Source organism: Lepidochelys olivacea, assembly GCF_965140295.1.
Source record: "Lepidochelys olivacea isolate rLepOli2 genome assembly, chromosome: 15".
NCBI lineage: Eukaryota > Metazoa > Chordata > Testudines > Cheloniidae > Lepidochelys > Lepidochelys olivacea.
In genome coordinates this window covers 22903081-22918603 of record NC_140425.1, presented here as the reverse complement: position 1 = coordinate 22918603, position 15523 = coordinate 22903081, and the positions used below count along the sequence as shown (strand labels likewise).

General features: G+C 41.2%; 1 protein-coding gene across 3 annotated transcripts in view; it reads left to right on the top strand.

Moving 5' to 3' along the window:
• The window catches only part of ADGRD1 (adhesion G protein-coupled receptor D1), a 242164-nt gene that overhangs the window by 34968 nt on the left and 191673 nt on the right, over positions 1 to 15523 (top strand). For all 3 annotated transcript variants that reach the window (XM_084649372.1, XM_084649371.1, XM_084649373.1), the window contains 4 exons: positions 1691 to 1808; positions 3500 to 3610; positions 4951 to 5026; positions 10203 to 10344. In XM_084649372.1, the coding sequence (XP_084505498.1) occupies positions 1691 to 1808; positions 3500 to 3610; positions 4951 to 5026; positions 10203 to 10344 (447 nt within the window). The remainder of the gene's footprint in view (positions 1 to 1690; positions 1809 to 3499; positions 3611 to 4950; positions 5027 to 10202; positions 10345 to 15523) is intronic.

Here is a 15523-nt window from a genome sequence, read left to right as displayed (position 1 = left end):
TTTGTCAGGATCAAGTTTTAAGGAGCAAAGAATGTGGGATTGGACCTTAAAAAGGGAGGAGAAGTGGATGGTCCGTGACAAATCACGCTGTAGTTGAATCATAAATGCCTTTGGTGAAAGATGTGGAACACCAATGAATTTAAGTTCTTAGTCTGAAACTTGGCAGCTTTCTCCAACATGAAAGCAAGAAATAACCAAATGGACTTAATGTTTTAAAAACTATATACTCATTCGGAGATATTGTATACCAAGCTTCAGCCTGGAAGGATGCTTTCCAGCCAAAATACACACCCCTTGAAAATGTGTATTTGTTAGGGGAGTGCTGGTGTAACTTTAATGATGGCCAAGATATACTTAAACTCCTGATCTGATGATGATGATAATATCTGCTTCTTGACTTAGACACCAGTTTCTGCCAGTCTTGATGTATGGAAACAAGCATTTAAATCATTCCCCAAATAACTTCTTTAATGCAAGGCTTGATCATGCTTGGTGGTGAACATCATCCATTCAACTGATGGCAATGGGAGTCAAGGTCCATTCAGCACTGTGGCGGGTTTTCTACCTCATAAACCCCTTTGATTCCAGGGGGAGCGAGGTTAACCCAGCCTCCCGGTTTCAATGCCAGTTCTACCACCTCCCTGGTGGTCAGGGCTGTATGGCCCAATGGCCAGAGTCCCTCTAAATCTTCTTCCCCTGGTGGGATAGTGTGGCCTAGTGGCTGGAGTCCCTATAGTGCACTCCTAAAGCAGTGTGGCACAATGGCCAGAGTCTCCCAAAACTCTGTTCCCCTGGTGGGATTCTGTGGCCTAGCAGCTGGAGTGTCTCTAGTGTGCTCCTAAAGCAGCGTGGCCCGAGGGCCAGAGTCCCTCTAAGTCCTCTTCCCCTCATAGGATAGTGCGGCCCAGCGGCTGGAGTTCATCAATCTCCTTTGAGGTAAGAGAGAGGTCGGTGAATTGTCATCACAAAAAAGGGGGGGGAGGTTTAGAGCCCCCAGTAGGGAAGCCTGGGCCCACCCGCCTTCACTGGGCTGCAACCCAGGGCCCTGTTATTGACGGCATGATCCGCCCCAGGTCAGCGGGGAATCCTACTGCAACACGCTGCCCTCAGAGTGGCGGGAGATACCACTTCCTTCCCTTTCCTGGGTCACTTCCTACCAGTTCTTCAAACGTAGCAGTCCCTGTCGCATCAGGGTCTTCAGATTCCTCAGCCCCCAGTGCTCCCTGGGGTTCCCACACCTGCCAGTCTCTGGTCCCACTTCCTGGCCCCTTGGCTTCCTCCTGTACGAGTCACCACTGCTGCTGGGTTGGAGCCTCCGCTGGACGTTGTCCTTCCTCAGCCGCCAGCCCTGACTGAGAAGCTCTGCAGGCTTTTATACTTGACTCCCTGTTGGAGCATGCCCAGCAGCGCCTCAGGGGCGTGGCTTCCTTCACCAGCAGGGAAGGGTTAACCCTCTCAGTCCCAGTGCGGGGCCAGTCTGCCCTGTCACAAGCACCAATCAGGAGATTCTCGGTACTTCGCAGGATCAGGCTCTGAGTGATATTAAATCATGCAGTATTTTTACTTTGTGTGGCCCTGAGAAGGGGAAATAAGATGCCATTAACAGAAGCTGGGCACACTTACGTGATCAATAGAAAGAGGATTTTAGGCCAGCACTTTGCTTTATTATTGAGATGCCTTCCTTTTTCAGATTGCTCCTGTGATTGGAAGTTTAATCGAAACAATTGACAATGTGATGGTGCACATGGCCTGCAATCTGGGAGGAAACCCATTCGTTGTAACCGTTGAGGGCTCATCAACTGTAGCAGGTAGGGTGGAACAGCAACATTCAGAATATGTCTACACTGCAATAAAAACCCCACAGCACTGAATCTCAGAGCCTGGGTCAGCTTGGGCTGCGGGGCTAAAAAATTGCAGTGTAAGTGTTCAGGCTGGAACTGGAGCTCTGAGACCCACCTCTCTTGCACGGTTTCAGAGCCCGGGCTCCTGCTTGAGCCTGAATGACTACACTGCAATTTTATAGCCCCAGAGCACAAGCCCGTCACCTGACATTGGCCAGTCATGGCCATGCTGCAGGCCTTTGATTGTAGGATAAACATATCTTCGGTTGCCTTCTAAACTGGCTGATTGTAATAAATACTTCTTCACCCGCCGTTTCTAACTTTTCAGTGCTGGGAAGGAAGTTGAAATAGATATTTTTTTGTCTCTTTTAATCCAACAAATTTGAGTACATTGCAGAAAGTTGATTATACAGTTAGTTTAGAGAAAGGTAATCACCTTGGCTCAACAATCTGGTTTACTTCTACCGTTGGCTTTTGGGGGCACTGAGTGGGTTGGGGGGAGAATGTAAATGCTCCTGTATATTATCTCTGGATTTAGTTTAGTGGTACATGAACAGTTAAAGTTCTGCCTAAGTCTTTTACGTAAGTGTCTGAAAGCTACAGAATTTAAATTTGAGGACAAGAGAATGGAAGGGCGGGACAAACTTTCATCTATCTTACACCAATTGCAAGTCCTTCATGGGCTGGGCGGCTCGCTCATAATATGTATATGTACAGCATTCAGCACAGTGGGGCCCTGATCTCAGTTCGCCTCCAGTTCTACAAAGAGAGCTTGATGAATAATTGATTTTTTTTTCAGTTTGGTGGCAATTCTGAAAAATCAGGAAATATTCAATTCTGGTTGAACTGAATTTGAATTTTTACAGAATTTTCAGTGAATCAGAAAAGTCTATTTCATGTCTGTTCCAGAACAGGGATTTGAGTCTGTGTCTCCCACATCTTAGTGAGTGCCCTAACCACTGGGCTAAAAGTTATAAGTGAGTGGTGGTGGGGGTGATGGCAGCAACACCAAGACCACCAGCATGTCCTCCACTTCCACTTCCTGCCTGTTTTGAGAACAGCCAAAGCTACTAATGTCAAATTCACAGATAGTTGTGGGTTGATGAAAGCTGCATTTTTTTTCATTGAATAAGCTATTTGTCCAACACACTGCCCAGCTTTAGCTACAAATAATTGATTAGTTCTGGTATTCTTCCCTATTGCATTGTGAGCTACGTAAGAAAAGAGAAATCATGAATCACATGCAAATTGTCTCTTCCACCACACTGTCCTGGTCACTGACATTTTAAAATTGAGCAGTAAGGTTCTAAAATACCGTCTTTAAAATGTCAGGGGGGAAAAAAGAGAGAGGTATCAATCAATTTTTCTTACCTCAGTGCCTCATTAAGCTCAGTTTGTGCACATTGCCAAATGATCCATGGTATATTAACACCTCATATACTACTTTTTCGGCTCATAAAGAAGTCAGAACTTCTTGAAAGCAATTTTATTCTTTGATGGGAGTGGGGGATTACTCTTTCCCCCTCCTCCCCAAACAGCTGGGGGTTTACAGTCAAGATTTGCAGTAGCTATTAAAAGAGCAAACTCTAGTTCTACGGTCAACTAGGTTGTAAACGTTCTTGATTTTATCATATTTTTTCTTTTGGGTTATTGTACAGATTACTCTTTGGTCAAAATGCGTCCTCAGTCTTTGAATTTGTCACACTACCGCTTCCCATCACAAGGACGGAGTTATATTTCTATCCCCAGTGAAGCTTTTCATAACAAAGGTAAGGGCAAGATTTTCAGGGAGAAGTAGAACGGTGGCAGCCAATCCTGACAAGCACTCACTCCAGAAATGCTCTAACCAGAGTTAATCCAAAGCTCACTGAAGTCACTTTTCATTAATTTCTGTGGGGTTTGGATCAGGCCCTTAGCAAGGAGAATGCTCATCAGTTTCTCAGAAGGGGACCTCTGCCAGGATTGTTTCAGGGAAAAGGGCTGAGTCTGGGTGGCATGTTGGGACCTTAGCAAACTTTGCACCATCTGGGATTCCTCCAGAGACTCTTCTGCAAGGGCAGGTTGGTCCTCTTCAATACTGGGTACAAAATTAGTTACTTTACATAGCAGAGTAGTTACTGAAGTATTTCCCCACCACATGTGAGTTACCTGATTTTATGATGACAGCTTTGCATCCTTGCACTGGCAGGGAGCTCATGCTTGCGATTTCTCTGCGAGTTCTGAGAAGCTTGAATTATTGAGAGCACAAGGTAATTTGAAATAACAAAAATACTACCAAAAGGACCTTTCCCCATCCCACTTACAGCTGCTCCTACCATGTGGCATTTTGTTATGGGACATTATTGTGTCCACTGGTTTGGACTGAATCCAAACTGTAAGACCTTTAACTTGCATCTTCTAGGGAGTTAGTTAGAAACTATCTAAAAGTTGAAAATGCCATTAATAAGATAACAGGCCACATTGCTAGGCTGCTCACATGAGCTAGCCTTTAAAATTTATTATTCCACTTTAAGTGACTGACATTCTAAATACTTGGAACCCATCAGACCAAGACCATAAAGGATGCTTGCATGGTTGACACTTGTAAGATGGGCATCTGTCTTTTCACTTAAGTGTTGGAGAAGCTGTAAATACTTCATATGCAGACAGCAAACAAAGAATAGAAACAAAAACTACACATCTGCGTTTATGAGCTTCTTAAGATGCCAGTGAATGTTGCTAGTAGTCAAGTAGTCCTTCTGATTATTCTAAGCATCCTGGATGTCCTGGTATGTCACATGGCCACTCTTAGCTGTCTTTTGTTCTGACATGACTTTATAATGGATGAATGATTAATTTAACAGTTTAACTCTATACTTTCATGGTGAGTAGATGTCAGGCTTTCTTTCATTATGTTCCTGATATCTGTTCCAAACATTGCACAGCAGCCTGCAGATTGCCTTCTAATTTCTTTATGGGAGCAATTGGAATTCCCATTAAAACAAAGGTGTGAAGGTTTGCAGAAGTCAGGATTCTAAATCAACATGGAGTTTCATACCTAGGTGAGGAAAGTGTCTCCCTCAGGATTGTCACACTGAAGTATAATCTCTCCTGTCAACTTTGTTCACAGCTTGGGTTACCATTGTGGGCCTTCTTTACCATAACATGCACCGTTTCTTCCAGGACATCAACCCTATGGACACCAAGTAAGTATCCTGCACAGTGGTGTCCTTCAGAAACAGCTGGGGGTGGGGAGGAGGGTGAAGTTGTGTCAGCATGGCACTTCCGCCTCCCTGCTGAGGCTGCTTGAGGGGGGGTTAGTGAGTTGGCCCCATCCTGGAGGAGGGCGGGGAGGTGGTGGTGGGGGGGGAGGAAGGGTGGAGGCAGGCAGGGGAGTGTGCCTCATCTACGGCTAGCCCAGGGCAGGGACTGGGACCCAGCTTGCTTTGCACTCAGCTCCAGCTCAGGCAACTGCTGCTGCTTCCTATCCAGCTGGTGGAGAGAGAGAGGGCGGTAACCACCCCCCTGCCCCATAGCGAATGATACCCCCCTGCCCCATAGCGAATGATACCTTGAACTGCTGTGATAGTGTTATGATGGCCTCAGTGGGATACTAAGTACACATTGGCACAATTGTTCTTTACAACTGGTGCATCAGACATCATGGGCCTGGATGCTACTCCCATGGGAGTTTAGCCATTGACTTTAGTGGCAGTGGAATGAAGCCCTTTGTTAGAGGTGTGTTTCCTGATGGGGAAAAAAACTTTTTTTTTTGGTGACTTGTCTGTCTCTCTGCTTTCTCAACCTCTTCCACTACATACTTGGATTTATATTGAAGATTCATATATTTAATCCTTGAAATAATGCCTTATATGGAACTTAAATTTATGTTTCTTTTCTGCTGTCTCACAAAAAGGTGACATTTGTTTGTAGTTAAATAATGCAGCAGTATATAACCTTTCTCTCTCCCCGAAAAGTGCTATGAATTTTAGTCCCATAAACCTGTAAACTAATTTTGCAATAATAAATCAGACAATACATAAAAAGCCTTTTTGTTTTATATACTGTGCCAATGAAATCATTAGCAGATAAGTTAAAATAAACTCGGAGCAATATACCTCTCAGAAAGCCAGTTTCCCAGGGAATTTTGCAAGGCAGTGCTGGTCAATCATTACATTTGCCTTTTAGGCTGGTCATTTTTTCAATCTCTGCTGATTAGGGCAGTGATTCTCAGTCTTTTCCATGCCAGGACCCCCTGCTACAGCAGAAGAAAGTTTCAGGACTCCAATTTCAATCTATTTCAGGGACTTCTTCCTCTCTAGCCATGTGCAAGGAAGGGGAGATTGCAACCTGCTGAAACCACTTGAACACCCCTAAATTAGGACCACTTATGATCGTGTTGAAGCAATGTTAAAAAGTTCACAGAAGAATTTTATGATTTCCTACTCGGTTTAATTTTATAAAAAAATACCATGCACCCTTCTCCCTGCAAAATTAATAAATAAATAAAGGTAATTCGCTGGAGTGAGTGAAAGAATTATATCAGCGGCATGCAATATTTCTTACTGATATGAAGAAATAGAGGCAATAATTTATGAGGGTTTAGCTTTTCAAGACGTATGTTCGCTATGATTTATTAAGGGAAACAGACCATAATTTTAACCTCCCACAGAGAGATAGAATTAATGTGGTCGTGACTCACAGGTTAAAGATTAGCAAGGATAAAGACAGTGTGTAAATACCTTCAGCCTAAAATCACTGAGTTCCGAGGCATTTTCATGGCTGTCTCTACTACAGTCTTGGGCTCTGATCCTGCACAGGGATCTGTCCGCACAACAGGCCCAATTTTGCCATTTTTAAGAATATTGAGTAGTTCTGTATTTCCATGTCTCAACTCCCCCAGAGAGAGAACATGACAATACGGGGGGGGGACGGGGGGACGGACACCCATTCTTACTCCCATTGAAGTATATAGAAGATTTGCCACTGATTTCAGTGGGAGAAGGATCAGCCCCGAACATATAATTTTTAAGGAACGCATGGTTTAAAAGTGGTCTCTAGGTTTCTAATATTAACCTGGGCTACCTGAATTATTTGCAGTGTATCTAGTATTATGGAATCATGTCTCTGGAGCTCTAGATGGCTTGCCTTTCCAGAGGCCTGTTTTGAAACTTAATAATCCAAGGAATGCTGGCTTGGCAGTTTTCCTTTGTGGAATAAAGCACCGGATATCTGAGGAATGCTTGAAAAATAATAAATGTGCAATTCCTTCTCCCTTGGTTTACTTTGGTGCGCTTTGCTATTGCATCTTTCTGGCTTAAGTCTCACCAAAATAATCTTTTCTAATGATGTTTTCCACATAGGAGTAGTTTTAAAGACACCCTTTAAGGATTCTTTAGTCTCGGACTACTTGGGCACCTATAATTTACAGTCTGCCTGGTTGGTTCTTCGTGACAGAATTTCATTATCCTTGTGGCACATGTTGAATTTTCTTTGCGCTTTGTTGCCAGATGACTGTTCTATTTTCAGATCGTCTAACCAGAGCTCTCTGAAAGAGTCACTTTGGTCCTTTAAGAAGGGAGTCAAAGCCTAAAGAAGCTTTGAGCTCCACTTTGCTCTCAGTCCTACACTGCTGCAAATCTGGAGTCACTCCATGGAAGTTAGACAGGTTACAGGCCCTGCATCCTGTAACATACATTAGTGTTGGACAGTGGTTCTGGGGAATGTGGTGTTGTGGAGAGAAATGCCGGATTCTTATTTGTGTTTTAGTTTTTTTCACATGTATTCAGATTCATTAGAGTACTGCTCTGGGCCTTGTATTGCAGCATTACAAAATACTAAACTGAGTTAAACGATGGGATGTAATTTGAGATGAACTAAAGCCCTGGGTGTGAATACCTTTGAACATTGGTTTCAGAGTAACAGCCGTGTTAGTCTGTATTCGCAAAAAGAAAAGGAGTACTTGTGGCACCTTAGAGACTAACCAATTTATTTGAGCATGAGCTTTCGTGAGCTACAGCTCACTTCATCGGATGCATCATGCTCAAATAAATTGGTTAGTCTCTAAGGTGCCACAAGTACTCCTTTTCTTTTTGAACATTGGGCAATTCAGCACACAAAGTCCTGGATCCAAATATCCCCAGACTTTGGGGAAGCAAGCTCAAAATTCAGGTACACATCTGGATCCAAACTTCACATTGTGAGCCCTTCTCTGACTATAACTCTACATCCTCTGGGGGCAAATTCTGCCCTCGGTTGCATGGATAAAACTCCTACTGAGTGCAATGGGAACAGAAATAATCCCTAATGATGCTAATATCATTTAAAGGTTATAGAACAGAGTTAGAACATATATCCTACAAATCTAGTTTAGTTTGTCTCAGTCAACCCAGCTGTGCAATTTGATGACATCAGTTAATGTCTGAAATGAACGCTTCTTAGTATGAGGAAAAAAACAAGAAACCACTGTGATATGTGGTATAGGTTTTTAAAGAAGTGAGTTTTTCTGATGGAAGTGAGATTGTGATGTGGAGAGTGAGTGATATGGTTATTGTGAGCAGCCAAACAGGCTAATGTGTTTTGCTTGGTAACCCAAGCTAATGAATAGTGAGTTCACCATGCATTTGCATTTGCCATTGTAGCTAGCACTCATCTGTCTGCATGATCTAATGCTAAGGAGAGAATGATGGAAGATGCTCTGCTAATGTAAACAGTGCTTGTTCTTGATCAATGGGACACTCTCTTTCAAATTTATGTCAGAATTCTACTCTGATCGAATGGATCTCAGCTCTTCCTAAATGTGCAGAGACCCAGATTTAAGATCCACCAAGAGCAGAATTTTGCCCAGCATTTTAACTGAACATTTAAAAAAAATGTTTTTGTTTTATGTATGGTCAAATTCACCAGGGCTAAAAAAATGTCTTGGCTAGCCAGCTTCCTAATCAGATGTTCAGTTAACTTCCATCAGCATTGTGGTTTGAATTATAATATCCTTAAGAAGAAAAACGTATTCTGGACAAGGATTTTTTCATAGCAAAATGATTTTTAAAAATGCCCCGACAAATTATTTATTTATATACTTACTTACACATATATATATGTATGCATGCACTTACATAGGAATAGAGCATCTGCTCATGTAAGTATATCAAATTTTCTCTGCAGCAGAAAGGTATCCTTCAGTTACTCAGATTCATCATCATGCAGTTGTGAGAGTCCATCCCATAGTATAATTGTCTCTAATAATCCAAAACACTTTTAAAAAGGCTTATAAAAACAGTAAAAGAGATGAGCTAAGCTAAGTAGAAACGGAACAAAGGAATACCTATGGTAATATCTAGCTACTAGAGCTGTTCCTGATCCTATGAGATCTTTATGGGCTGATCCTAGTGCCCATGCAAAACTTAAATGGGACTGGAGGTGCCATGGTCTGTTTACATGGACCTAATTCCAGGACTGGGATCTTGATTTTGATGAAAGGGGACTGAAATTATTGTGATTCTGGTATCTCATGTGTATATATTTGCTTATGATGTACAGGAAATATATTTACAAAACAGCAAATTATTAATAGTACAGTTTAATCTTTTAAACAGTTTCATGCAGATACATGCATGGTCACAGTTTTGACTCTGCATTATCCATCTAAAGCTATATAATGAAGAAGGTTAATAGCTTCAGTGCATTGATTTAAGGTTAATTCTATTGTACATTTGTAGCTTACCATGAGCTGATTATATAATATAATACAATACAGCACAGAGACCTGTGGACGAGGTAAGTAAGTTAAATGCTGAGCTGTAGAAGTCAAAAAGAAATAAACTTTACTTAAATGTGTTCTGCTCTTTGTTACACGGGGTCAGATTGTCAGCTGTTGTAAACTGGCATAGTTTTATTGACTTCCATGGAGTTGTGCTGATTTACATCAGCTGAGGGTATGGATCATTATTTTAAACTAAAAAACAGATTTAATTCTTTGTTACACTGAATTTGTAACTGTTTCAGAGGCAAGAGGCCACACTGATCTGTAGTGTAACTCCATTGATTTAACTTGAATTAAACTAGGGATGAATTTGACCCAGCAGGTTTGCATTTTCAGCTCTTACTTTTCTTTAACAGGCAGAGACAGCATTTAATACACAGCTCACCAGACAGGGCTCCACCTCTGCAGCTCAGCTAGGGTCCTTCAATTTGGACCTTCAGCCTATCCATGGAATTTGGCCCTAGCACAAGGCCTAACTCAGTGAATTCAGAGCAGTAGGTGCATATTGAAAGAGTAACTTTCTTCTGACCAAACTTAGATCAGCCCATAACAGTATGAACTGCAAATGCTAAAATGCTGTTTTACCCACTTTCTGGTATTTTTTGCTCTTCCTCTCCAAGGATTGCTGAAGCTGCTGCTTATAAAGGCTACAAGATCTCTGCAATGAGCTATGTTATTTCCCTGAAGGTGGAGCCACCGCCAACCTTGTCTCATAATCTGTCAGGATCTCCTCTTATTACCATTCAGCTCACCCATAAATTGGTAAGTGAAAATGAAATTTCCAGTGTATACTCTTACCATGACTGGTTGTTCCAAACTTTTTGCATCTGTGGAGGTTTCTCTGCATTGATGTTGTTGTTATGGCTATGTTAGTGATGACTCAGCTGATATCTATGATTGCAAAATATTGCATTTTCCCCAACTGCCATATTTCAGGGACTGTATCTGTTTGTATAGTGCCACAAAAGACTTACTAGTGACCCATTGATAAGAAGGTTGGGTAACAAGTATTGATTTTGATCCTTTTGGATATATGCTGTTTATGTATGTATGTATGTATGTAACTTACCATATGATATGAATCACTGCATACTCCCTGAGAAAGGGGTATCATTGTTTGTTAATGATCCACTGGGTTCGTTCTTTCTTTCACAGTGGCAATGTAGAGCAGTATGTTCTGAAGGCAGAGGAGTTAGTGTGAAAAATGCAGTGAGCACTGACCTACTCAAGGAAGCGTTGAATAATATTGTTATTAGAGAGAGGTGAGAAATGGAAAAATGTGAAAATTTCCGTTACCCCACATTTTTCATTGAGGCTTCATTTAAATGGACATTTTCCAGCCCATTTATGATGATCCATAAATGTAAGTTTCCCCTCCCCCAGTTGCTCTGTTGTAGGTGCATGAGGCTAGAGAGAAAAAGTCTAAGAGCATAGATCTGAAGAGTTATTTTGTTGTTGTGTGTTTCTGAACAGGATGTTCTGAATGATGTCCCCAGTGGCCTCTAAGAGACAGGCACTTCGGGGGTGAGGGCTCTGGCTGTTGGATTTAAAGAAATATGTCTTGCTTCATTCATTCAGATACCTCCTGATACTTTAATATGACGATTCACAAACTGCCCAAAAACTTGCCCTGTACTTTTTCTGTATTCCATTTGTCTGTCCTGGGGTAGGATCAAGATGCTGGTGCATGGATAGAATTGTTTGCTTTATCATTTGTTTCCTTCTCTGGTTTGACAGTTAACTCATTTAACCCAGAATATAGAGCATATGACTATCTAATCCAATATCTAATCTAATACACCGTTGTTTGCATGATAGTGAACTGTCATGTCAGTGATTATTTCAGGCAGAAGAAGCAAGCATACACATAAGATAGCCTTTGTGTATACATGTATATATTGGCAAGTAGCATTGAGGTGACAGAAGATACAAAAAATATGCATGTGCTTAATGAGGTTTTGGTAAAGTATCTGCAGTTTTCCTGAGCGTGGCACTGACCTCTATTTTAATGCTTGTCTCCTATTCGCTGTACAGCTTTTTATTACAAGGATAGGTTAAACACCTTAGCGCTGTGAGTCAGCTTCTGTAGCACAAAATTCATTGCTGGCAATTTGGATGCTGGGAACTGCTGGAATGAAAGGATTACTGTTTGTTTGTACTTTGTGTGTAACACTGTGTTTGGGAATCTTTGTCACACATGGGAATGAAGTCTGAGGATTTTTAGTGTCTTGTCTGTTTCGCAAATTATAGCGGTGTGTTCAGCTGTTTTAACCTACAGGCCTAAACTCAGGCATGTGTCAATTTTGGAAGTTAGAGGACAGAGGGGGTTTCTTTTATTGATGAAGATACCTCATCTGCCGTTTTCGAAGAAATAAGGAAGAAAGTTCCAGATCCAAAGGGTGATATAGTTCAGAGTTAAATACTCTGAGAATTTTCATGCCTCAATATCATGTCTGGGAGTTTCTCAAAGACTTTCATTGCTAGACCTTAGTACCGAGAGTGATGCATGAAGAATGAGGAGGCTTCTAAAATTCTTCAGGAGAGCTGGGAGAAATTCTTCAGCCAAAACTTTTTTTTCAGTTGAGAAAAAATTCAGATCAACTGAAGCATTTTGTGAATATGGCTTGTATTCACCACATAGTTTTGATTTAAAAAAATACAAAAACAAACTGAAAAAATCAGAACATTTAATTTTGAAAAATTTGAAATGCAGTGTTTTTGATTTATTTTTCAATTCAAAGCACTTTTTAGGTTTCAGTTTTATCCTGATTTTATTTTAAAAAAGGTACCCCAAAACAAAATCAAGCATTTCAAATTACTAAGCAATCATTTATAAGCACCTAGATGTTAACAGGGTTCTAAGTAATAGCCAGCATGGATTTGTCAAAAACAAATCATGCCAAACCAACCTAATTTTCTCCTTTGACAGACTTAGTGGCCTAGTGGATAGGAAGAAACAAGTAGACGTGATCTATTTTGGTTTCAGTAAGGCTTTTGGTACAGTCCCACATGATGCTCTCATAAGCAAACTACAGAAATGTGGTCTGAATAAAATTACTATAAGGTGGGTACAAAATTGGTTGAAAAAACATACTCAAAGAATAGTTATCAACCGTTTTCTGTCAAACTGGGAGGGTATCTAGAGGAGTCCTGCAGGGGTCAGTCCTGGTTCCACTATTATTCAATATTTTCACTGGAGTGGAGAGTATAGTTATAAAATTAGTGGATGACACCAACCTTGGAGAGGTTGCAGGCACATTGGAGAACAGAATTAGAATTCGAAACAACCTTGACAAATTGGAGAACTGGTCTGAAATCAACAAGATGAAATTCAGTAAAGATAAGTGCAAAGTACTACGCATCGGAAGGAAAAAAAAATCAAATGGCCAACTACAAAATGGGGAATACCTGGCTAGCTGGTAGTACTGCTGAAAAGGATCTGAGGGTTATGAGTCAACAGTGTAATGCAGTTGCAAAAACGGCTAATATCATTCTGGGATGTATTAACAGGAGTGTTGTATGTAAGACATGGGAGGTGATTGATCCTGCTCTACATGGCACTGGTGAGGCCTCAGCTGGAGTATTTGTGTCCAGTTCTGGGCACCACACTTGAGGAATAATGTGAACAAATTGGAGAGAGTCCAGAGGAAAGCAACAAAAATGATCAAAGGTTTAGAAAACCTGACTTATGAGGAAAGGTTAAAAAAACTGGGCATGTTTAATCTTAAGAAGACTCAGTGGAGGACCTGATAAGTCTTCAGATATGTTGAATATGTTATAAAGAGGACAAGGATCAATTGTTCTCCATGTCCACAGACGGTAGGCCAAACAGTAATGGGCTTAATTGGTAGCAAGAGAGATTTAGGTTTAGATATTAGGAAATACTTCGTAACTATATGGGAAGTTAGTCTCTGGAATAGACTTCCAAAGGAGGTTGTGGAATCCCCATCATTGGTGGTTTTTAAAAACCAGTTGGACAAACACCCGTTAGGGATGGTCTAGGTTTACTTGGTCCTGCCTCTGCACAGGGGGGCTGGACTTTGACCTTTTGAGGTCCCTTCCAGCCCTGCATTTCTATGATTGGACCCCAAACTATTTTTTCCCAAGTTCAGTGAAAACATTGAAGCAAAAATTCAGTTTTCTGTGAACCCAAAATGGATTTTTTTCAGGGTTTTTTTTTTTTTTGGGGGGGGGGGAGTTCAGCCACCCAACCAAAAATCAGTTTCTCACACAGGTCTAATTGTAGGTTTCATGGGGTACCCCTGCAGGCAACTAGGCTGATCTCTCACTTGTCTCTTTTTGACAGGCTTATGAACAGAGAGATTTTCAATGCATTACAGCAGGGAGAGATAAATCTGCTCCTTTGGATTGTTTGGGATTGATTCTTAATAATACCATATCAAATTTACACAGTTTGCAAACAAAATGTTGCTGGTTAGTTTTATCTGCCAGCATGGCAAATTTAACCAGGGATCAGAATGCTATTGAGTGACCTCTGGATGGCTTCTAGCTGTGAATGACAGATGGGTATTCTCCTGAAGCATTAGCTCTGAAAATGACTGTGGGGGAATATCAGTGTAAAATGTCAGATCCCAAAACAGTCCTTTTCCCCCCCACCCCTCATGACTTCTTTAGATTTGAGGCAAGTATGAAAATGTTTACATATTTGTTGTAAACTGACCCATTCCCAATCCCAGACAATCCAATGGAGCATATTTGTCTGACCCTACTGTAATGCTTTTACCTTATTCAATCCATATGTTCTAAGTTCTGCAAAATGCCTTTATACCATCATTTTCAAAATCTATCTGTTCATATGGTTGTTGAAAAAAGAGAGATCAGTCCAGTTGCCTCCATGGGTTTCAGTCTTGCCTTCCAAAGAGAATTCCTTATTATAGATTCAATGAAACCCAAAAGGAGGCTGGGTTGGAAAGAATATAATAGTTTGGTTTGGGTGGGGTTCAGACTTGAAGTTCTGAGTAAATTTGAACATTGGGCACAGCCCAAATTGAGAAGAGAGATTATGCTTGTCATTCCTCATTACCCCAACATCATACGTGATGTTCCTGAGCTCCAAAAACTGTAAAACAACAAAACCAGTTTCAAATACTTGCCCTCGGCATGACCCTATCACTGCATATTCTAAAGTATAGCAACTGCTCTCATGCCTCTTGGTTTCTTTTAATGATAGAAGAGAACTACAGCAAAATTAATACTCTATATCTAAATTAGAACTGTCATGTCTAATTTGAATTAAGGTTGTCACCTATTAAGATTGGATCTGAGTACTTTGTTCTACTGGGGAAGGTGTGTATCTTGGATCTAAATGCAGGCAAGAAAAAGGGAGAAGGGAGAAATAAGAAAAGAGGGGAAGAAGAAGAGGTTAGAGGTGGAGGGAAGGGATATTGCCTATTTTTTCACCATTTTGGACCCTATGTGTAAATTGACATCACTGCTTGATTTGGCTTTTAACCTTTCCTGGAAATTTGGCCCTTAGCTCAGACTTCCCTGGAAGTTTTACTCTCCATCATGGCAATTAAAAACAAAACACTGTCAACATTCCAGTTACACACAGATGTCCTCCACATTTGTCCGCCTGGTGAGGAAAGGACCAGGAAGGTTTCTTCACTTGAGATTTTCTGGTATTTATCTTCACATGGTAAAAACTGTGGGAATTTCTCAAGAATGAGCAAAGAGAAAGCAGGGTGAACAGGTGACTCCTCTCTCTCCTCAAAAACTCTGGATCAAAATTTCTTACCTCCTTGCAGGGGTGTGCTGGCACTAGGGATGCTGGGGGTGTGGCAGCACCCCCTGGCTTGAAGTGGTTTCCATCATATACAGGGTTTACAGTTTTGCTCAATGGCTTTCAATGCCCCCACTATAAAAATTGTTCCAATGCCGCTCCCTCTTAGCTGGCTAATATGAGAGGAAACATCTAGTG